General features: G+C 42.7%; 1 protein-coding gene across 1 annotated transcript in view; it reads left to right on the top strand.

Annotated features, from left to right (window-relative positions):
- Positions 1 to 24,235, top strand: part of CRB1 (crumbs cell polarity complex component 1) — a 163,174-nt gene extending 138,939 nt beyond the window's left edge. The window contains exon 12 of the mRNA XM_065409913.1: positions 24,020 to 24,235. Coding sequence (XP_065265985.1) covers positions 24,020 to 24,235 — 216 coding nt within the window. The remainder of the gene's footprint in view (positions 1 to 24,019) is intronic.
- The last annotated feature ends 285 nt before the right edge of the window (positions 24,236 to 24,520 follow it).

Here is a 24,520-nt window from a genome sequence, read left to right as displayed (position 1 = left end):
TGAGAGAGGACTTCTTCTCTGGACTTGCCTTTCAGTAACCAATTGTCCAGATTTGAATCCTCTTCTTCCTGAAGTTTGCTGTTATCATAATCATGCATTTGGTAAAAATCCGAGGAGCCAAAGAAAGATCAAAGGGGAGCACAGTATACTGTTAGTGCTGGTCCAGCACAATAAACTGGAGAATTGCTCAGGAGAAAAATGACCATCCAGAATCGCACATATCTGATGTATTTGTTGAGGTCACCGAGGTCAAGAACAAATCTCAGCCCTCTCTTAGGTTTGGGAATGAGAAAATACCAGGAGTAGAATCCCTGACCCAGATGCAGCAGGGTCACCTCCTGCTCAGCCCCCCAGAACTAGTAGGGACTGAATCTGCTTGAGGAGCAGTATCTTGTAAGAAGGGTCCCTGAAGAAGGATGGGGTAGGAGGGTGGGGAGATACGATGGGTGAGTAGGAGGGTGGGTAGGAGGGTGGGCAAGAACTGTATGGCACACCCCGATCTAAGGGTAGGACCCAGCTGTCCATGGTTATTGAGTCCCAAACACCATAAAAATGAGTCAGCTGGTCCCCAAGCAAGGGGAGACAGGGATGAAGAGGTCACCACTAGATTACTGCTTTGGACACAGAAGTCAAAACAGGTGCTTGCCAGATGCCAGGGGAGGGCAGATTGGCTGGCTGAACCTATAATTAGAGGATCTCCACTTCTGGGATCTATGACCCATTCTTGGGTAATCCCACTGCCTCACAGGGAAGGAGGACTGCCCAAAAAACGCACCTTGAGTGGCATTGCTGTTGCTGCTGACTGTTATAGTCGAACCTCTGTATCGTAAACTCCCAAGGAGCGCAAAATGGCCCAGAAATCCTTAAAGGACTGCAGGGTATCATTGGCTTTGCCCAAGAACAAAACCCAGTCATCGAAAGATAGGTCCTCGATATTCTGCCATACATTGGATGCAATGCTCGAGTTCTGCAGCCAGGAGACCTCCTCCTGGTTACTGCTGAAGCCACAATTGTGGTCAAGGCATCTGCCATGTCCAGAGCTAACTGCAGCAAAATCTTGGCTACTAAATAGCCTTCTGAAACAAACACTTTAAACTCCTTTTTGGAGGCTTCTGGCAACTTGTCCGCAAACTTAGATGTGGCCACCCAATTAACAAAAATCGTACTTAGAGAGCAATGCCTGTTGGTTTGCAGTGTGCAGCTGCAATAAAGAAGAGGTATAAATCTTCCTCCCCATCAACAACAACTACATGGCTGAACAACTATGTGGGTAAAACCAGACAATCACACTGTTGCCAACTCTCATGATTTTGTTATGAGTCTCATGATAATTATTGTTTCCCTTAAAGCCCCAGCTCCTGGACTCAAGTTGATATGTGATTATTTCAGCCTTCATCCTTAAAGAAAAAGTAAGTTTCTAACCTCATAATGCTGGAGAAAGCTTCAAAATGTGACCCCAGTACACCCTAAAGGCTTGAAAAGCAGAAGGGAAATAAAAAAAACCCCACCAAATCTATTATTTTACACAATCTCATGATTTTAAAGCCAATCTCGTGATTTTTGAACATTTGGGGTTGGCAATACTGCAATCACTGTGCTCTCGAATGAACTCACACAGGAAAGTTATAAAAAAGACAAAAACACCCTATCACATGTGGGTGAACACTTTTCACAAAGTGATTTCTCTATATTTGACTTGTCATCCTCATCCTCAAAGGAAACCTGCAGAACACTTTCAAAAGATGAGCTTGGGAGCCTATATTCATGACTTTACTAGACACTAAAAATCATGGACTGAACAGAGACATTGGATTTATGGCATGCTACAACAAACTGTTACCTACTAACCCCCCTTTTTGTCCTATGTTAACAGGCCACTCTAGCTGGAATGGTCCCTTACAATATGTGCTAACTACTTGTGCTAAACAATCTGTCCCACCTTACATTTTGCTGTGACGCTGGAACTACCTTTCCCAGACCTGAAGAAGAGCTCTATGTGCCTCGAATGCTTGTCTCTCTCACCAACAGAAGTTGGTCCAATAAAAGATATGACTTCACCCACATTGTGTCCCCATCAAATCCATTTTCTTGGAATCTTTGTCCTTAGGGATGAACTTATACTTCCCCTGCTGTGCCCTGTCATTTGCTGCAGTGACCACCAAAGAGTTTGGGGCCAGGTGGGAATAGAAGCTCTCAAAACCCTACATGGGGACAAAGTATCATTTCTCTGAATGCTTAGCCGCGGGAGGCAACAAAGCCAGAGTACTCCAGAGGGCCTTTGCCAGGTCCTAGAGAGCCTCATTAATCGGGAGGGCATCTCTCCCTGGAGCAGATGGTTGGAGAATATCTAGCAGTTTATATGTATTTTCCTGCAGAAATTCTGCCTGGATGCTCAAGATAGTGACCATATGCCTCAAGAGGTCTTGGTATGCCTTAAAGTCCTCAGGCATCCAGGGAGAGGAGGAGCCTAGCATGGTAGAGTTGTCCAGGGAGGATGATAAGGTGGTTTGCTGTGCCAATGATGGATCCCACTCCTGGACTACAGGATATGATTGGGACAATTCTGGAGGCCCCAAAGGAATGGGCCCGTGGTTGTTTGTAGCTGCAGAGGCTCAGAAATGGGAGCAGCCAAAGGGACCAGTGATCTCGCTCTGGAATGGGTCAAGGAACAGCACTGCAGGGATCAAGGAATATCCCAAGGAGTCCAAGGAGGTTACTGAGCATACAGGTAAGGCATTGGTGGCCAGTAGGCACCAGACTAAGAGCCTGTCCTGGCTGTGGGGAAGGTGCTGGTCTCGGTACCAATAGTGATCTGAGGATGGCCTCCGGCACCCATCAAGCAATGACAAGGGAGACAATGACCTCAACCTGGATCTCAAGGAGTCTCGAGTTTCCCCGTTGACAACAGGGGAGCCAGTCGCAATGGGGCAAGTGAACTGGACTTATCCAAAGCCCAGCATGCAGGCAGCAATGGTGCTGAAGAAGAATGGAGAGCTGGCACCAGTGGTGCTGAGTGAGACACACTCCCACCCGACACCAGAAGAGGTGTCTGCACCAAGGCGAATGGTGGCACTGAGCTTGACTATGGTGTCTGCCGCCAAAGCAGTGACTGTGCCAAGGGGTGCATCTGTATCGAGTAGTCCTTTGGTGCTGGGCCCAGCATCAGCCTCAACTCCACTGTCTGCAGCCTGTGAGGTGTCCCCCCAGTGGCTCTGACACATGGCCTGAAGGTGCCAAGGGCACAATGGAGGAATAGGAGGAAGAAGCTATGGTCTGGAGGACTCCTGCACCAATGGAGAGTCCAGGACTGGAAGGCAAAGCAAATCTGATGCCGCTTGATATGTGGCTGGCATGAAGACAGTCGGCACTGGTGCCAATGCTGTCAGCATAGGACTCAATAGACCCCTCATGGCCGGAACCAGAGGTGACAGTACAGGCTCTCAATGAGCTCAATGTGGTACCAGGGAGCAGTTAGATGGACCAGCTCCCTTCTGCATGCTGGGAGATGCATGGTGCCAGTCAGCACTACTCTTGGAAGAGGACAGAGTCTACTCAAGCCCTGGAATGGTCCAGGTTGGATTTGTGGGACCTCTTCCTTGGTGTACCTAGAAAGGTGAATGACTTCTTCTCCACCTGGGGAACCCAAACATGGAGGGGCCTCACTAGCTGGATCCACAGTCAACCGCTGATCAGATGCGGCCCTCAGGGCCGAAGTAGGCCTCATGGCCTGCTCCAGATGGTGCTGCTTCAACCCTAAGTCCCTTGCCACCTGAATCCTCTTTGTAAATGACTTACAGATGGAGCACCCCTCCTTGATGTGGCCCTCCCTGAGGCACAACAAGCACCTCGTGCGGGGAATCACTATTGGGGTTAGCCCCACTATGTGACAGACAATGCTTGAACCCTGGTGAGGGCATCACACAGAGCAGCCAATTACACTAACTAAATCTAACTAACACTAAACTAAACCTAAGACACTATTACAACTATATATAAGAAAAAATTCTCAGTAACTGAGACAGAAAGTGTGAGGTGAAAGAACACCACACAGAGCTTTGACTCCAGCCACAGTCAGTGAGAAGGAACTGGGGTCAGGGCAGCACCCTTATACAGCTAGGGGAGGTGTTAAGGCTGCGAGATGTGAGTGACGCCCCTATGGGTACTGCTAGGCAAAGTTCCCTGGCTCCAGGGCTCTGGGTGCGTGCGCACCTGCATGGACTACATGGCTGTATCTACTTGAAGAAGAACCGGGGCATAACCTAAGGGGAAAGAAATCCCCAGTCAGAGCTGACCTTGTAGCATTTACACAGCTGCCCTATCCATACCCCCTTCCTGAGAGGCAAAGTCCCTTTTTCTGTCCAGCCACAACTACCAAAGAGGGCAGTTAAGCCTTAGATGACATGACATGTGCAGTGGCTGTCCTGATGGCCTTGGGACAGGAAGTTTCCTTCCCAGTTGATAAACTGTCATCCAGGGAGAAACTGACTAGATTGCATGGCCTGAGGAGAGTACAGCAAACTGAGAGCTATGAGCTAGAGCTGTCAGCCGTGGAGCTGAAGATCTCCTTAGCATGGCTATATAACTGTTATGGCTTTGCTTTCTCAAGGTCTGCACTGCTGCATTTCTAAGGAATCTGTCTATCAGCAGGGGCAGCTGTCATTTTGTGAGGTAGGCTGGTGCAACATGTTACAGGGGAGACTCACACTGTGCTCTCTCATGGAAACTTTACTTTGGTTCTCTCTTGTTTCGTTCTTTCCCTTAATTGAAAATAAAATAATTCAGACTGAAAGTATATTTTTGCCTTTTGTGTATCAAAAAGCAGAATACTTTTCCCACACTGGGAAACTCACTTGGATAAACTGGCCCATTTCACAGCCGTTTACACAGTTGGGAGTTATACACGCTATATTAGCTTGAGGGTTTGGCCTCCTGTGTATGATATTCCCAGACAGCCTTAGCAACCCCAGAGGAGATATCTGAAGAATCCAGAAGAGAGGTAATTCCCAGAGGAGATCCTTGAAACAGCCAGAATATCATATGACATTCCTTGAAGCTGACAAAAGCATCTTGAAAGCATCTGCAGTGATCCTTGTAGCACCCAGGCGGGATAACAGAAGCAAGGGGAGCACAAAGATGCACCCAATAATACTGAGGGGCGCTGGAGCCATAAGAGTGGAAAATCTGAAATATAATGGAGTTGTATAAATCAAACATGTCAGAACAATAGGAATGTATCAATAAGGAGGGACCCATTATCCATAAATGGTTTTAACTTGACTATGCCGCTCAGGAACAATGAGGCCCTTCTGTTATAAAGATAAATTGTATATACTTGGCATTGACTGACAATGTTCCTATAAATATATTTCAGATTTAACAGAGAGGTTATGGATTAAAATCCCCATTCGGGAAACATTCTTCCTCAAACATTCCCCCTGCAGTTGGCCTGTTGTTTCATACCAATTTGATAATGTTAATCAGAACCTCTTCAGAGTAGCTATCAAATAGAATTTTGATGCAGGCATATGTGCAGGGGGGTTTCTCTAGCAAGATAATCTTCCGTTTTGATTCAGTTAGTGCATCATTTGTCCATCTTTGGCTAATGTCTATCTATCTAGGTACATATATGGTGCCCACAGCATTAGTATCTGAGCACCTGATGATCATTTTGAGCGTATGCTCAGACCACCACTGTGAGGTATGGAAATAATATTATGCCATCCTCCATCACACGGGCATCATTTCACATTTCAGTGGTGGGAAGGGGGCAACTTTCAGCGGGGGTTCAGAAACTCCTGGGTTTTTTTGAAGGATAAAATGTCAAAATCCATAATCAGCCAGTCCCCTTCACAACTTCCAAGGTTGAGCACTCACTGTCCTTTTCCTAGGAAAAGCTGAGATTCTGAAGCAGAAGATGGCTCTCAACCCACCACTGGGCTAGGGGTGAGGCTGCTGCAATTTGGCACTGAAGGAGCTGGGACCACTGTAGTCCACAGAGGGGGGAACATTTGCTTTGTTCACGAAGGAGATTGGGCTCCTCGCCACACCCATGACAGCTTGCTCACCACGTCCAGTACAGTGGAATCCCACCTACATCCATTAGACTGCATGCCTTCCACTTCACAAGTACTGGGCCAGTCAGCAGCGAGGCATGGCAGTGGATGAGGTTGGAGCAGAGCTACAGTTGGAGAGGCGGGTCCCAAGAGCCGGGCTGGGAAGGTTGGGGAGCAGGGGCTCCATGCTTCCTGCAAGGATCTGGCCACTGAGGGTTTCAGGGAGCAGAGCCAGGCTCTGGGCCTGGAGACTGTGGTACTCACATAGTACAAAGTGTCAGGGGGGCATCTCTCCCCACTCCCTCATGCCTTAACTAACTGGCTAACCTCACATCCAACCCCCCAAACTTTAGGAAAGTTAAAATCTGGATGCTTGAGCCTCTGTAATTAGCCTGAACTGATGCCCTGAAACCACATAGCTCTGAATTTGGAGAAGGTTTGGATCTGAACTTCCTGGCTATGCCCATGTTTATTCCTCACCCAGAACCAATACTGACAAGGCAACTGGAGGGATTCTTCTAGAGGGAAAACTGAATTGTTTACACTGCCACCCAAACATTATATAAAGTGCTCAGATATAAGGTTGCCTCCCTGATCTTTCTATAGGATGTGCCAGTAAGGAGTAGTTAATGTCAATATTATTAAGGAGCTGTCACTCCCCTAGGTACTACTTCTTATAAATAAAAACAGAAGTCACACAGTGAGGGAAATAACGACAAGATGGTCCTTATTTCCAACACAAACTACAAGCTAAGGCACAATCCTGCAACACAAAGTATGTGGGTGGAGTGCTACGCCCACATGAAGGTATAATGGCTTTATTGGGGCTCCCCACGGGTGCAGCTGTTCACTCATATGCTACATGTTGCATGACTGGGATTTAAATATGAACAGCAGTAACAGAGGATGATAATAAAAGAGTGGAACTATAGGCACATTTGACAGAAGGAAAAAGACTCAAAATAACTCATACAAAGTCATTTACTGTTCTTAAACTTCTCCCTATATGTATAATAGCAACAATCTCTCTCAGATCATTTAAATGTCCTTCTTCTGGGGTCTGCTTAGATCACTTGTTGGTCTCCCAACTCTCACTACTTTCTTTTTCACCTTCATATTAGGAAGGAGATGAATCTGCTTAAGAATCCAACCTCTGGTTAAAGCTAATCAGGCCATTCAGCATTTCCCCTAGCCAGCAAGTCAGAACAGGTGTCCAGCTGCAAACTAACTGGGATCAGCAGAGCAAATCAGAAAAGATGAGTGCAATTTTTCTCTCTCATTTCCCCAAGATACCATGAGGATGAGTGGTTCATAATCGATAGCATATTCTGATATTACAAGGTCTGCTAAACTGGAGTTAAGATTGAGAACATATAAGCAATGTAAGGGTAACAAACACTACAGTGTTGCTGTTATTACCCTAAAAACAAATGTTACAACCCCAGAAAAATCAAAGTTAAATTTAAAAATAGTCCAAACATGTTAAATTCTGGAAATGACTAGTTCAGGCAAACAAAATGCTTGTGGACTCAAACTGGATTAAACTGATTTTAAAGACACAGGTTTTTTGTTTGTTTTACATGGTGTCATGGCAAAAAATGACCAATCATCTTTAAAAAAAATCAGCAAATGTTGCTAACACATGAGATTTCTAAGCGTTTTAACTACACAGGAAGTTTGAAGCATCTGTATTATTCTGTTAGTAAGAGCATTTGGGACAAAACACTGTGCAACACTGCTAAATTTCTTAAAGGACCCATATTTAAATTACTTTACTTGTATGCTAATTACCAAATTGCTTTTAAGATCCCAGATAATTAATTCTGTATTCAAAGAGTAAGTGTTGTAATTTTGGGGAGGATAAACTGTCTTCATATGTGACAAAGAGGTTGAATCCCTGCTTTAACTACAAAAATCAGCTCAGGCTTAACTATGAAATCATGACTAGTATTTCCATAATTATCTGAACCCTTGTATATCACACAGTATATCAAACTCTGTTTGAAGTCTAGGCCCAAAGTTGAGAATATGAAATACCTTGAATATTCTACCATCAGAACAGCGGGGTAAATCCTGTCACATAAGGAAAAGATGGGGACTGAAGAGGTGAATCTTAAAAGTGTTCTGTTTTAATTGTATAAGCAAATCATTGAGTATTTGATAACCAGTGTATTTGGCATTATTCAGACTTAATACAGGTGAATGCTGTTTAACCAAACCTCTCTAATCCAAACCTGCATTATCTAAAACGTCTGCATCTTTCACAGCTGTTTCACTGATGCTAGACAGCCTAATTTCAGCACCTTTTAATCTCTTAAAATACCTATTTTCATTGATCACAGTAGCTGACCTTATGCCAGTGAATTCTGATTGAGACTGAATTTGACTCACATTTTGATTCAATAGAGTTTAAATTACAATTAATTTTATTCATGTGGTATTTTAAGGTATTAAATTCTAACTTCTCTGTTTGCATAAAGCATAGATATATGCATTTATTAAGTTAGGCACTATATATTACAATACATGGAATTTATTGGCACCTGTCTGTCATTAGCACACTCAGTCACCTATATATAAACCCCTGATTATCCAAATGCTTTGGATGCCCCACAAGGTCTTCAGAAAAAACACTATGTGAAACTTGCATTCAAAATCTGAGGAAACTTTTAGCATTTTAATTTAATTCCATATTCATCTCAAATTGCACAGTAGCAGTACTAAGTCTTTTGTTTATTTCTGTACAGGGCTAATTCCCTTTCTTAGCACAAAAACATTAAGGGACTTCAAACGGATCTCAAGTCTATGTGGATGGCTAGTGGCACCTGCATTGCTTCTATTGAGAGAGAAATCAAAAGCACACACACTCTGACTTAAAAGAAAAAGGTCTTTATTGGTTTGGGGCAATTACAGATAATGAGATGGATGGGAACAGATCATTTCAATGTCTCTGAATATTTTAGCTCAAAACAAGACCCTGAGCACCCTTTACTCAGGCAATATGCCCACTGGAGTGTTGAACTGGCACCAGGAGAGGAAAGCAAGGACCGTGTAAGTTATCCTAAACAGTATTTACATAAGGAAGAGTGATTGGCTGCTCAATGTTTGTGATGGAGTGATTGTCCTAGCTTTAAAAATAACTGAAAGCCTGACCCTTGAGTTCAATGGAAATTTAGGCTGAGTTGGGACTGCAGAAGCCAGCTGGCCCTCAGTAGTGTCCATGTGCAGATAACTGCAACATCCCTGAAATTCAAACAAAATAGAAGCTTCAGCTTTTACTTTTTTTCCCAAGCAAGAAGCTTCAGATGTCCAGCTGCCACAGCAGCAGCGCTGCAATATCCCCTGAGCACTCAGTTCTGTAAGATGCCTTGACAAAGACAAAATAAATATATCCACCACAAATATATATGGGTCTGTTCTTCTCATAATTACTGTGGTAGCACCTAGAGACCTCAAGCAGTTTGGACCCCCTTGTACTAGGTGCTGTACAAACATACTGGAAAAGACATTCTCTGCCCCAGACAGCTTACATGCGAAAGGACAAGACCTAAGAAGTGGAAAAGACAAAATATTCCTCTTATTGTTCTTACACATATTTTATGAGAGAATTGGAATGCTCCTCCTTTGTAGGTAGTGCCATGTGGGGTGATAGACCATGATTGTTGGGGATTGTGGACTTTTTTTTTTTATATGGAGATATACCTATCTCATAGAACTGGAAGGGACCTTGAAAGGTCATCGAGTCCAGCCCCCTGCCTTCACTAGCAGGACCATCTATGAGGGGAGAAATACCACACTGCTTTTTTACAGAGGACATTGGTGATAGCTGAAAGTGGGTAGGCAAAAATAACTTGTAGAAGTGTCTCAGAGCCAGTTCACCTCAGTAGGCAAAGATACCTTTTGATCTGACACAGAACAAAGTAAACAAAGCCTATTCTGCCCGCCCTGATGAGCTTCCACTCCATTTGGCTAAGATCAGGATCACATTCAAACTTGATACATGTCCACTGAGGGACCAGACTATTTTCTGCTTTTACATGGAAACAGACTCAATTACCTAGCAGATTTTTGCATCTTTAACTACTATGATTTTCAATAGAGCACGGAACTGGGAAGTTAAGGGAGAAGTCTCCAGAATTTCTTGCAACCCTCATGCCACCTACATCACTGTTTACAACACACTGGGAACACTCCATCAGGCATTCACTTCCATCTCCAAATGATAGCACAAAACAATGTGTACCCCAACTTCATCCAACACACACTCAAACGCCAGACCATAACAGCAATGTCTGTAATGGTAAAGTAGAATAACATTTTACATGGGTGTCATCAGCCATGCCCAGTACTTAGTACAAGAGAATATGTGGTCAGAGTTCAAGTTGTGTGTCAGACAGAAAATCCCACACCTTCCTGTCAGCAACAAAGAGGCATACCAAAATCCTAACATACCCATAGGCAAGTCAAATCTCTGAATCCAGATAGGGACTATGTGTGAAGGCTGGAGTTCCAGCCAATGATAATCAAGATATGAAAGGCCAGGAATACATATTTTATATTGAATTTTATTTATCCTTTTCAAATATGCATTTATTTCAAAATTTCCTTCAAACCTAAATTTGCTGCTGTTAGTTCTCCCTCATCTGGGCACTGATTGACTTTCTATTAGGAAACTGCTGACAAGATAAAAATATACACAAACTTGTTAACAAGAACTATAATTAACTACATAACAGAAAATAATGGTGGGTGTCATGTGGTGAGGCAAGAAAATGTAGCCAATAAAGGTTTACCATTAATATTTACAGTTGGAAGCACTAGATGGCTGCAATCTAAGTGCTGCACCAACAAACGATAGCTGTTGACTTGATACCTTGGAGGCTGACAGTGTGAAATATTCAAATAGCTACTTTCTTAATCATCACTTGGCAGCATCATGGTAATGCTAGGTAATACCACATGGCTGGGGGGAAAAGTTCACTGGATATTGTTTGCATTACTATACTTTTTTGATTAGCAGATTTGCACTGAGTTGAAGTACTCATGGAGTGCTGGCCAGTTATAACACAAAACTGGGAATCGTGACTCTTTGTTTCCATTCCAGACTGCCACTGACTTACTATGTTACAAGGGCAAATCACTTACCTTCATCTTCCCGTCAGAGTTGTGAGGCTTAAGAAACTTGGACAAAATACAGTCTGTTACTGCAAACTATTAATAATCATTATTACAGAAATCAGGATATTATACAATGGAGATATGTATAACAGGTACACTCTGATCCTAGGGCAAGTAGTGCAATGCACCAGCTTTGGGTCAGATTGTGACTAGCACTTGAGTAGATGCTCAGAGGAAAAAGGCTCAATAAGTTTCCCCCAGTTTGTGAGATCTATACAAGGACCAGTCATGCATTCTATCCCAGAGAATATGGGGAGAAGTAGGACCAGGGCTTCACCTCCCTCTGCAGAAACCCATGGAGAGGGATGGCAACTCTAGGGGGAGCTGGTGACCTGTGGTAGCACTACCACCAACATGGACCAGTGCCAAAATAGTGTAATTTGGCCCTTTGTGTATGTGATGATGTTGTCCTGCAGTGACTATTCTAGTGTTGAACTCCAGTGATCTAATTTCAGAGACAATAAAGGACCTACTACTAATACCATTTAAGGGACATCTCCTTTAGCTCCAGTACTGGAAATTTTGGAGTTTCTAGTCTTAGGACCCAGGAAGGTTAGAGAATTATCTCATAATTGCATTGTTGTACACAGTACAGCCATTTGTTATAGTGGGGGAGGGGGGGCGAATACACTACCACATAAAAATGTGTTGTGATAATGGGGAAGCCCTCAAGCAACTCAACACTCTGCAGTGTGAAGTGGTGGACAGTGTAAACCAGGGCCAGCTCCAGGCACCAGCTGAGCAAGCTGGTGCTTGGGGCGGCAGATTGTTTGAGGCGGCATTCTGCCCAATCCTAGGGCGGCACGGCCGCTTTTTTGTTTGTTTTTTTTTGTTCTTGTTCCACTCCGGCCACCCTGTAGGGGGCGGCGGTGTGGAGAACCAGAGCGCCCTGCAGGGCAGTCCTCTTCCTTCCCTCCCCGCCGACTGGAGCGGAGCCCTCGCGGCAGGCGGCAGGAGGCGGCGCAGCGGGAGGGGCCGCGTGGCAGCGCCCCTGCTGTAGCCCTGGCCGCCCCCTTCTCTCTCTCTCCCACCCGCTCCCGCCCCCAGCCGGTCCCCCTGCACCCGCGCTCCGGCTGCGCCGCAGGTTTTTTTTTTTTGCTTTGCTGTTCTGGCCGCCCCGTTTTTTGTTTGTTTGTTTGTTTGTTTTTTGCTTGGGGCGGCCAAACAGCCAGAGCCGGCCCTGGTGTAAACCTGCCATATCAGTAATGATTATAATGAGACGGGGGGGGATACAGAAACACTCCCTGCCCATATCTATCTGTGACCACCAATGGAGGCCTCGCTTGAAGCTAAGTCCAAACCTTTTGCTTCACATATGTATCTTGTCGCTCTTCTCAGCACTACATTGTTGTGGGGAGAGGGGGGCAGGGGCATCTCGTTAGAAGTGAGCAAATAGCAAATACAATGTACAATAGCCACATAGAATATTTACACTAACCTCAAATGGCAAAGAGAAGATGTTCATTTTGTCTGCGACTTTCAAAGGGACCTATGAGAGTTAGGTGCCCAACTCACACTGAAAATCACAGGAGTTGGTGCCTCTCTTTGAAAATCCCAATCTTAAGGCCTATCATGCCCATATGTGAGTAGGTGAGCTCTTGGCCAAGAGATGACGAGCTCTTTCAGCTCCCACTGGCTTCAGTGGAAGATTAGAATGCCCATTGCTTCTCAGAAGATGCTCAGCATGTCACAGGATTGGGCCACAATTTGTGCTCACTGTGACAATATGCACCTACGCTGGCTGCATACAGAAATTAGTCACAGCGAGGTCATACAGTTCCCATAGCGTTCTTCTATTTTTATTGACCAATGGCATTTGTTCCTCCGTCAGAACTCTCTAGTAACAAACATTGTGTCCGTACATCTTTTGGAGCACAGCATGCAGGGCCCACAGCATGCCTTGGAATTGTAGTGCTGTCTGCAGGATCTGGATTGGACAGATCTTTCATTGGAATTGGTCAGAACAAATATTCTTCATTCACAAGGTAAATTATTTCTACAGAGAGACTAGTGACTAGGGGCCAGATGATAAAAAGATGCCCTTTGTTAAACTTGTGCAATTCCATTAAAGTCAAATGAAATCAGCTGGGATCACACACAGGGGCCAGGATTTGACTGTATATGTTGAAAACAGTGCAAGTTGATACGCACTAAGCATTGCATGCCTGATTCCAGTTTCACCTGGACTGGTGTAGTGCTGGTATGACACCACTGCCTTCAGTGGAGTTACTCCTGATTTGCACCAGCATGAAGGGGATCAGAATCAGGCACTGGATGTTCATTCCAGATGAGAAAAAATGTGTGAATTAGTCTAAGGTTCAAAAAAATGAAAGGTTTACATTAGAAATAGTTCAGCATGCTCCCTGCCATGCAGATTGGTAATCCAGATGCATTTCATCATCCACCCCTCCTTATCCCCTGCCCAGCTCATCTATGTCCAAATCTTGCCACTTCTTCCAACATAACGTTTCATGCAGGCCCTCATTATCCCCCATTTTGAATGTTACAACCTCTTCCTCTGCTCTGTCCTCTCTCCATCAATGCCCACATCACCCCACTCCAAGCCATACAAAAGGCTGTTCAGAGATTACCCTCCTTGCCCATTGCTCTAACCATTTCACCCTCTGCAACGAATCCCTCCATTTCTTCCCTGTTCTGCAGCACCAAATCCTCCTCACCATCAGTTTTCGTGTTTTTCTGCCCCTCCCTACTTACCTGCTCTTAGCTTTCAACACCTTGCCCTGCCCTCCACTCCTCCCCCCACCACCAATGACAGCTTTGGCTCCCCATTCATCCACTTCAGCCACAACCCACTTCCACATAGCCCATAGCATGGAACACCCTTCCTAAACAGACCTGTAAAGCCTCTGCCCTTAGCTCCTCCAAATTCTTCCTCAAGACCCATTTTCTGCCATGGCACCTACAAGAAATTAACCAGCTAAATATAGCTGGATAGGGGGCAGTAGGAGATAGTTACTGTTTTAAATAATCTTTTGACAGGATATTTTATCCATCCTCTTAAATTGCTTGTCTTCTGAGGCTTCGATCCTGTGGTGGGATCTGTCCATGTGGATGCTTACCTTTCAGGTGTCGAGCCTTATGTTGTAAGATTATTTTCCTATATATGAGGCCAGCACCTAACATACTGTGCTGTGGTGCTACCATAAACCAAGTAATAATTATATGTAATAACTAGAAGCTTTACCCAAACTGGAGGGAATGTCAATCCACAGAGACTGACACATTTACTAAAACACTGTGTCTTATTGTTTGCCTGGTCTGAGATTTAGCAACTGTGGGCCAAATTTGTCCTGAGCCTAATTTCATTTAGTTCAGGGGGTTTACATGAGGGGTGCATTTGCCCTCTTGTGTTTTTAAATTGAAGCAGATGGTTAAGTTTTACACCAGAGGCTGTCAGTAGAATTTTAAAAGGCATCTGATAACAACACACTGAAGCTGTACATTCAATCTGTGCAGCACCAGCAGAATGGTCCTGAACAGAACTTGAGCACATTTGTAAAATTAGCATTGGCAGTCGTTGCAAAACAGTATCAGTTTGTATGCTAAAAGCCTACTCCTTGATAATGGCTTTTCTCCTGAAGCAGCCAATTGAAGCATTCTGCTCCAGAGATGGAGAAGTGATGGTGAAGGAGAAAAGGCATTTCAGACTCAATCCTGCGAGGTACAGACCAAAGCATTTAACCATGTGCTTAAGGGACTATGCACATGCTTGAAATTAAGCACATACATGATGGGAACCAGAGCACTCAGTGTAGGTAACACATAGGAACCCCTCTAGAAAAGATCACTCTTATTAGGTTGCCTCCTGTCTAAAAAGACCATCCCAAATAATCTCCAAATATAATGCAATGCTGCCTCATCAGACCACCTCCATTAACCAACCAATATTGTACAATGAATACAACACAAACAGGATATTAATATAGCAAGCAGTTACAGAAAATATACTTTAGATCTATTTGTCCTTTGTTACGTTCTTTATAAGTCATTCTTTAGAGTCAGCTACTGAGTTCAGCAAATCTGGATTTCCAAGGGCTAATAATGTAAATAAAATGTTAGTTTAACTGACTATTGCTGCAACCAAATACTGGAACTTTGGCGAGAGTGGCTTGTTTTGGTTTACACATTGCACCATTTTTAAGAGCTCTAGGAACACTGATGATGACCCTGATCCTGCAGTTTGAATCACGTGAGCAAAATCCCATAAGGAGTCCTAACTATGCAGATCAGATGGCAGGACTGAGGCCAACATTTGTAATTCCCATGTTTTAGCTGATGACATCTGCCTCACTGTTAATATGAGACTCTTATAGGGCTCAGTCCTCAACTCCCCTTGAAATCAGTAGGTGAAACCTGGCCTCACTGCAGTAAAAATGAGCTTTGCTTTTGACTTCAATAGGGCCAGAATTTCTTCCAGTGAGAATGAATGTTCTCATTCTTCACCTTGCTAGGCTAGATTACAATAGACAGCTAAATCCACAGATTTCAATCATCTGCATGTGTGCTCGCTTTCTAACGGGAGGTCACAGATGAGATGTTTCTTGCTTGAAAAAACAGACTATTTGACTGTAAATTAAAAAAATACAATCCAGTTTAGCGATTGATCACAATAGCTACGACCAGCTGTCCCCCAACATTTACTTGCGAAATCGCCAGCACAAATGGCTGTTAGACAACTAAGTTTTGACAGTTCCAAGAAAGGAATTTACTCAGATCATGCAATGCATTTAAGCCATTCAGCCTATGTTCTGTACTTCAGTGGAGAGTTGACAGTGATGATTATGATTAGTTACTTCTGAGACTCTTTTAAAAAAAGGTTCAGAGAATAACATTCAGCGAGACGACATTGCAGGTATTAATAAACCATAAAATAGATAAAATAAAATTAAGGTTTAAATGATAGGTTGAAGGAATTAGACTAATGGTCGTTACATGGGTGAGTTAAAGAAAGAGCTTTTCACCTCCAAAAGTCTGGGCAAAATAGAGCTCAAGTAGACATGAATCTGTTAAATTCAACTGAGTCCATAGTGTCTATTTTTTTAGATAGAGAAACCAACATACAGGTCTGCACAGACTCTGCTGGTTGATGTTTAATATTGGAACAGCAGCTGTTTATTCTAGGTGATTCTAGCCAGAGAAATCAGTGTTCATTTGTGAACGTAAAGAACTCACAGCATTTTAAACAGAAAAAGGGAAATTCATTTAGCCCTGCATGTGTTGCTAATTTAATGCCATTTTAAGGTATTGGGACAAAGTCAAGATATTAATTTATTGCTACTTTACTGTTGTTATAAATAAAGTGGGGCCCCATATGCCCCAAGCCAGAGGTTATCAGTGCATCACATTATAGTAGGTTTGTGTACAAGTGGCTGGATTTCTTACTGAACTACTGGGGTTCCTGTTGGAAACCAACCTTAGAATAATTTTCTGATAAGAAGGTTGCAAATCCTTAGTGATCAGTGTATCTATGAATTTTTTAATCAATTTTATGGCTTTTCTTTGACTGGTCAAATTATCATTATATGCCCTCACCCACTTTAAAGTAATTCTGACATAGATTAGAGCTACTCAAGCCAATAGTTGCTCATTACTGTAGCAAATGTTTTTGGTTTCTAGACAGTAAACATGAAGACATGGACCAGATTTGCTTCAGTAGGAATTAAGCGATAAGCTGACCAATAGTGTCAGGACTCATGGTTACTCACCCAGGAAAACACAACACCTCTGGGCTAACTGCTCAGGGAAGTGTAATTGTTCTTAGATGTAGGAGAGCTGGGCTGATTAGACTTCACAGTTCAGTACTTTTTAGGGAAGTATTATAAGTATTATTTGTTATCTGTTACTAGGGTGACCAGACAGCAAATGTGAAAAATCGGAACAGGGGGTGAGGGGTAATAGGAGCCTATATAAGAAAAAGGCCCAAAAATCAGGACTGTCCCTATAAAATCGGGACATCTGGTCCCCCTGTCTGTTACTCAGATCAAGGAACACTGGTGGTGCACATCGGCAGCTGCACAATTCTAAGCAAGTGATGCAAATGGCAGTGGAGGGAATGTTCCAGAGGCTCTACAATTTCCCATATTTTAAAGCTGCCCGTGATGTTTCTGTCTTGCTAAACTGCCCGATTATGGCTGTTCCTATGTAGGGGCTGGAATAAAAGGGGACTGCTTCCTGTGCTAGAGGCAACCAGAATCCAGCCATTTGTGCTTTCTGAGTGAAAGCTGCCACTCGTGCTTCTGGACACATCACATGCCCCAACAAAGACATTTATTCTCAGGCCATGTCACTACTTGCCCTATGCAACAGCAAACACCAAGATGGCAGCACCAGGGGAGCACATGTGGCTCGTTTTGCACAGATACAGCAAGAGCCATTTTGGCCTGCATCCCCCCTCATCCCCCGTACCTGGAGACACAGGGCCTAGTTCTCTGATCACTCATGTTTGCATAAATCAGGATTAATTCCAGTGAAGCCACTAGAGCCACAGTAGTATAAAATAATGTGAGAAGAGAATGAGGCCCATAATGCCTCCTGGCACATCTCCTCAAGCACTACCCCCTACACCCCACCGCCCCAGCACTCCACTTCAGCCATATATTTTTCAAATGTTTTCCAGTCAAAACGTGTTCTCATGCAACCCCACCCCATTCTACACTATTAATTTTCAGAAGGGAGAAATTCCTTTGCTACAAATTTTCTTCAAAGAGTGAGAAGCGATTACAAAAGAATGATGTATGTTATGTGGCTTTGGCTTTGCAGTTGGGCCCTGCTTATCCAGCAGTCTGCCCACACACTACACAATGGGAGCTGGGAACTAAGTATGTACTTCTAGAGTGCACTAACAAAATCACCTGCGTGGTACTCTTAGTAGGCCTTTAAAAGTTAAAGGACTTGATTCTCACCTTTCACCCTAAAGGAGGATGCATGCCAGAGCTGTCCTGTGGACAGTGCATACATAAGCCTTTGGAATCTGGGGAATGTAAGTGATTATTGGTTATTGAGTATAAGGTTGTTGTTTAGCCTTGCTTGCGCAGTCAGGGGAGCTGAGGGCACTCATCACCATGCCAGTGCAAGCCCTTAAGTTTCAACTATTGTCTCCTGCTGCTGTGTATGTGAGTTCCACAGTCTGTTAAGTGCAAACTGCCATAGAAGGTTTGTGTGCATGTTACCCCGCAGCACTCAGCTGCCGTTTAAATGACTTACTTTAGCTTTAGCATGCTCTAGATGAAACCAGTATTTTTCCTTCACTTCACCATCCTACAAATCCTCAGCAATAGCACCCAGGAAAACAGGATACCTCTGGCCTAACTGCTCAGGGAAGTGTAACTGTTCCTTAGATGTAAGAGATCTGGGCTGATTAGACTTCACAGTTCCGTACTTTTTAGGGAAGTATTGTCAATATTATTGGTTATTGTTTTCCCAATACTGAATGGAGCTGACATAATTCTGCAAACACAGCATCAGTTAGTGTCCTATTTCGTCCACAGTCTGGAATCTACAATAGCCATTCACAAACCCAGTTAAAGAATTACAAATGGATTCAAGTAATTTATGTTAAAAATCTCTAGCCCAATTTAGTGAATGATGTAACATAAACATCGAGTTTCTTTTTGCTTAAGTCCAGTAGCTAATTAAGAGCAATTTTCAGCAAGAACTAATTGAGTAACATTGACTTTTATTATTTTCTTGCTTAAAAAGGTATAAAAATACCATCTTGCACAAGTTTTTCTTTAACTCACAAAGCAATGAGCCCCGAGTAAAGGTCTGTTGATGATTGTTATCTGCAGTAGGATGAAGTGCAAAATGTAGCAACAGGTGTAATGAACCAATAATAAAGGCTAGGATTCAGAGGAGCCCTAAGGGAATTAGGCACCCAGCTCCCACTGAGCATTTAATGGGATAACTCCCATGGGCCCCTTGGAAAACCTCGGCCAAACATAGCTTTTTTTTTTTTTTTTTTTTTTTTGGGCAAGACTGAGGTGAACATGAAGATAAGGCTGTGACTCCCAAATGCTGGATACTGAGCTGCTGGATACTTATAGGCAGGCCCTGATCCTGAAAGCCACTCCATGTTGATGGACCCCTATGCCTGTATGGTGCCCCTGTGAAGTCATGGTGTTTCATGCAAGTACAAAGGCTGCCGACATGGAACAGTTTGCAGGATCCAAGCTTTATAGTATAGGCAAAGAATTTAAGAAATTACATCACCCATTCAGGCACTATGCTGTGCCCATCACCATGGTGTCGGAGTACCTCAGAGTCATTCCTCCATCTATAGTGGTCACCATTAAGCAGCAAGCATTTGCCAATAATTTTTCACATTGGGAGTGGACATCACAGTTCATGCCTATAAATTGGTCACCATTATAATCTTTACGATATTACCTAACATTAGTCATTTAGTATTACATCTGTTCCCTACATACAGTTAATTATTTGTAAACAGCACTGTACTTGGATTAGAAAACAACTGTGGCAACTGCATGGTATCTGTTAGCAAATATTGAATTTTGAAAGGCAGCCACTGAGTATAACATTATCTTTTAGGCCATTCTGATAACCAGCTGTCTTGAAGAATAATTTTACAACATGCTCCTATTTAGGATGTTTCCAGGTGTTCTGTAGCAATTTGTTTGTGCTGAGACATAATAAAATATACCACATATCCTTCCTTGCTTCTCAGGATATTTTTTCTCTCTTCTCTTCGTGCTCTAGGGAAAACTGCTTGTGTTGGATCCCATTACAGCCCTGTGACAAACCGATTAAGCATATTGTATACTGAAAGCAAGTGGCCATGACCTAATGTTCAGATCAAAGATGGAGCTCTTAACACAGCTATCATGGGAAAGTTGGCATAGTATAATAGCAAAATGTGATGCTAAATTGAAAAGTGATGTACTGCTGTGATGATCTGTGCGGAGACATTACCCATATATTACTCAGTGCCTCAGTACTGCAGGAGTCTTAGAATAGTGGATGACCTTACATGTATCACAGGCCAGTGAACACCTTATTCCTGTTGGTAAGCAGTTACTCACATGAGGAATTGCATTAGAGTCCAAGGGACTAGTTATGTGGGCAACTGCTCACTAATGCAAGTGAGGGGTTCACAGTCTGGCTCCATACAAAGTGCAAGGCAATAGCCAGGGAAAATAACAGGATGAGTTTAGACAGAGGTGTGACTTTAATTCTTCATTTCCTGCTTTTAAATCCAGCCCCTACCATTATTCAAACATGTTTTTATTGTGGGTTTGTTAATTGACACCACTTCCCCTTAAAAAGCAGGACAATTATGTTCCTAAAGATGCTGCTCAGGGCTTCATCTTTCCTGGGACCATGAAAGATTTTTTTTTCATGTTTCCAAGTGTTGTCATCAATACCATATATTGTGACAAGCCAATCCTGATGCCCACATTCGAGATTTCCTTTTCTTTTTCAGACAATACAATTTCTTTTATGTTTTCCAAATTAAATTAACTGTTCAGCAATCAATTAGTGAAGAAACAGTTGATCCTGATGGGACCAGACTACAGAACCTTCTGGCAACTCTACATCAGTTCACTGCTAGTGCTAATCGGGCTACCCGCACTGTAAACCTGAGCTTTGCTATGAGAGCTGACAGATCAGGAGGACAGTCCATGACCCACAGTTTTTAATAGCTCAATAGGGCCTAGCCGAGTGGATTGAGGAAGAATGAATTTTTTTAATATTGGAAAATCAGCAGTGAACACTGAACAGAGAAGTAAAGTTGGTCAATATGTCCCTTTATGATAGAAAATGGCTCTACGATCTTACTCAAAGTTGTAGCCACTTGACAGATTGGATCAGGTTGAGATGTTTTGACAGGTTTCAATTCTAGGAACATCTGTAGCTCCACTGGCTTCCTCCAGTGTAGGTCACTGTCCAGTCAAGAATGCTCCTAAATCAAACACAAGAAGCATACAGAAGAGGCAGTGTTCCTCTCCATAATAGCATTTCTGTAGTAATTTCTATTGCACTAGACTGGAATATCCAGGCACGGAATGGTTATGCACAAGGATAAGAATTCAGTGATAAATTAAGTAGAATGACTACTGCAAAACAACAGAAATGTATTTCTATACTGATCAGTATATAGTATGAATTCAGCTTGGATAATTCTGACATTTATTCCTATTGTATTTGTGTTTTTTCATCATATAAATTACCATACAATTTTTGTGTGTGTGTGTGTAAATCTCATCTCCAAAAAATACCATGATCGGACATGAACTTAGAATCTACTATTGATTCAAGTCTCTTCATAGTTGTAGTTATAATAGGATTTACACTATTGCTGATTCACAGAGTTTAAGATGAGATGGGACCATTAGATTCTGTAGTCTGACTTCTTGTCTACCGCGAGCTATTAATTGTAAGCGAGTAAGCATTGTATTGAGCACAATAACTTGTACAGATGGTCCCATTCAAACCCAGGAACACAGAGTTAACTGTGAGTAAGGGGAAAGGATAAACTAGTGGCACTGCCTGGGATGCAGGAGACAGGGCAATTAACTTAATCCACCTGTGCCTTACTTCCCCAATCTGTAACATGAAGGTGATACCTCCTAGGGCGTCATAAGGATAAAAATCCATTCATGATTGTGTGATGCTCTGGTACTACGAGGGCCATATAAGCACATACAGACACACACAGAGAGAACTGAATCTCCAACAGAAATAGAAAACAATATTTTTAAAATGCCAGCTAAAGAGCTTATGAAATGACATTTCCAATATGACACAATAATATAGTAGACTGACATGTTGTGTTGCCTCATCTCAGGTATTTGGGTATTGTGTGGTCTGTCACCTGGAGTAGGTTATTTCTATACAGGAAAATTAATTATTTTTAAATCATAGAGGAGTCATATTTAACAATCAAGGGCAGAGGAGAGAGTAATTGCAGCTGCCCGTAAAGCCCCCTAGGAGAGACCTTGAGCCAAACTTGCTTTCATTACTGTAGCTGGATTTTTTTAAATCCAGAAAGAAAAGATTCTTTTAATATTTTTCCTGTGGCGCTGTCATTGTATTGCAGAAGAGTCTGAACAGTGGGGTTCAAGATGTGTATATTTGGCATTTATAGAGAATTAATGCCCAGCTTAGAGTATCCCTGTTCTGAATGCAGTATTATCCTCAGCACTAGGACTATCCCTGCATACTCCATAGGAATGACTATTAAGCAGATCACTCAGTGTGGGTAATGGTATTCTGTAACAAGCTGTACCTCACTCTCTGGGAAATGGGATTTGAGTTCTGACCTGCTGTTTTCTGTTTCTAAACATTTTGGATTTGAAAGTTCTGCCGCAAGCACATGTGCATCTACAACAGTTCAATTGTCACTTGTAATACAAATCAAAAGATGATGGCAAAATCTGCCTGGAAGACCAATTCCTTGCAGGGTCATTCTGTCCATAGGGACCACTTTTCCATGACACCCACATCATTTCAATGGCTTCCATGACTGCAGAAAGACTGTTTTAAACAAATGTTTTCATCTGCCAAAAATCCAACACTAAAAAGTGTTTCTGGCAGATTTGTTTGCCTGTACATGGTGCATGTTGATGTTATTACCTTTCCCATTGCTGTATGAAAACAGGGTATAAAGGAATACAATCTATATATCCATCCTGCACTGTATTGCTTCCTGAAAAGGAATGATGGAAACATGGGCATGTCTTCATAATTAAAGATGCATAGTAGTCGATTCTGTGGGGATACTACAAAATGTTTTCTGTGAATATTTATTGATTTGAATTTCCCATCAAAGGCATTTCAGTTATGTTCATGTGTGTCCTTTGTGTGTTCTCAATCTGAAACCTTCCTACACCACCAGACATCGTTTAGGGTCCAAACAAGGATCCGCCAACCCTATTGTGTCTATTGTGCTGTTTGCTAGAATAGCTACCTTGTTGTGTTTCTACCACTTTTTTAGGATAGGTTGTTGGCCTATCAATCACTCAACCCTCATCCAGGATCAGTGGGCTGCTTTTCTCTGGTCTCTGCCCTTAGAGCTGTCTGGCTTAGGTAGCCCTACCAAAATTCCCATCAGCATAAGTCTGAGGGTCAGTGGAATACCCAAGTCTTTCCACTACCTGATGATGCAGTCCCCAGGGAGGGTTTGTGTGTTTGCATTATGCAAATATTCCAGGAAACAACTGTACTGGCAGGAATGTTCAAAGGAACGGTGTATTTTACAAAAGTATTTATGGAAAGCAAAATCTGAAATTGTAAGTGCAAGTCTTCGCACCAGAAACCTGATGCATCCAGTGAGGGAAACAGAAATGCCATGTGCCTATGTATCCAATGAAAACTGTTAAAATTTAAAATATCAAAGACTTGCAATGAACTGCTTGTGAACTACCTATGGACAAAGAATTGTTAGTAAAAACAATTCAGCAAACAATTTCTGAATACTAACTCCATTTGTGAAAAACACAATCTGCTCACAAATTGCAAACAGAAAGAAAGTTGTAAAATAAACTAGTGATTATACACGATTCACTCAGCTCTGGGTAGGTGCTCAAAAGATAACATGCTGCAATAGATTTACTTTCCATAGGACCTAAAGCACCAAACTTTGGAAGGCTAATCTACTTTTCTACTAGCAAATATGTTCTTTAAAATATTAGATCTTACATTATATTTGAAATTATTATTCCAGAATGTTTTCCTACCATGGTAGCTCCAGTGTGTGTGCCTCTATGTTCTTAACATCAATTATATTGCAATTATTTCAATCCTTTCAGTTAACAGCTGACTTGATCTCGAACATATTCACCGCCATTGGCTCAGTAACGTTGGCCTTGTTATTGATCCTCTTCTTGGCAGTTGTGATTTCCGTCATAGCTGCCAACAAACGGGCGACTCAAGGGACTTACAGCCCCAGCCGGCAGGAGAAAGAGGGATCCCGTGTGGAGATGTGGAACATGGTGCAGCCACCACCGATGGAAAGACTGATATAGCAGAAAACACTCCTCTGTGCTACACACTGGCAGGCATCTGGCTGAAAGGAAATAGAGTAAATTTGATGGAAATGGTTGTTAATTTTGTTTTTGATACCAAGGAATATGTGATGACTTTAGGGGCTGTTGAAAATATTTGGCATTTAATCCAATAACCTTAAGGGTCTTTAGTATTTGAGTGAACTGATGCCAGCTTCTTGGACTCCCTGAACTTGGACCAGCTTCTCAAAGGACAATTTTGATTGCACTGGAATTTTCAGCCTGGGTAATTAGCAGTACGCCTTA

This window comes from Emys orbicularis, chromosome 8 (assembly GCF_028017835.1).
Source record: "Emys orbicularis isolate rEmyOrb1 chromosome 8, rEmyOrb1.hap1, whole genome shotgun sequence".
Taxonomy (NCBI): domain Eukaryota; kingdom Metazoa; phylum Chordata; order Testudines; family Emydidae; genus Emys; species Emys orbicularis.
Note: the sequence above shows the minus strand (reverse complement) of the source record. Positions and strands in the feature narration are given on the sequence as shown.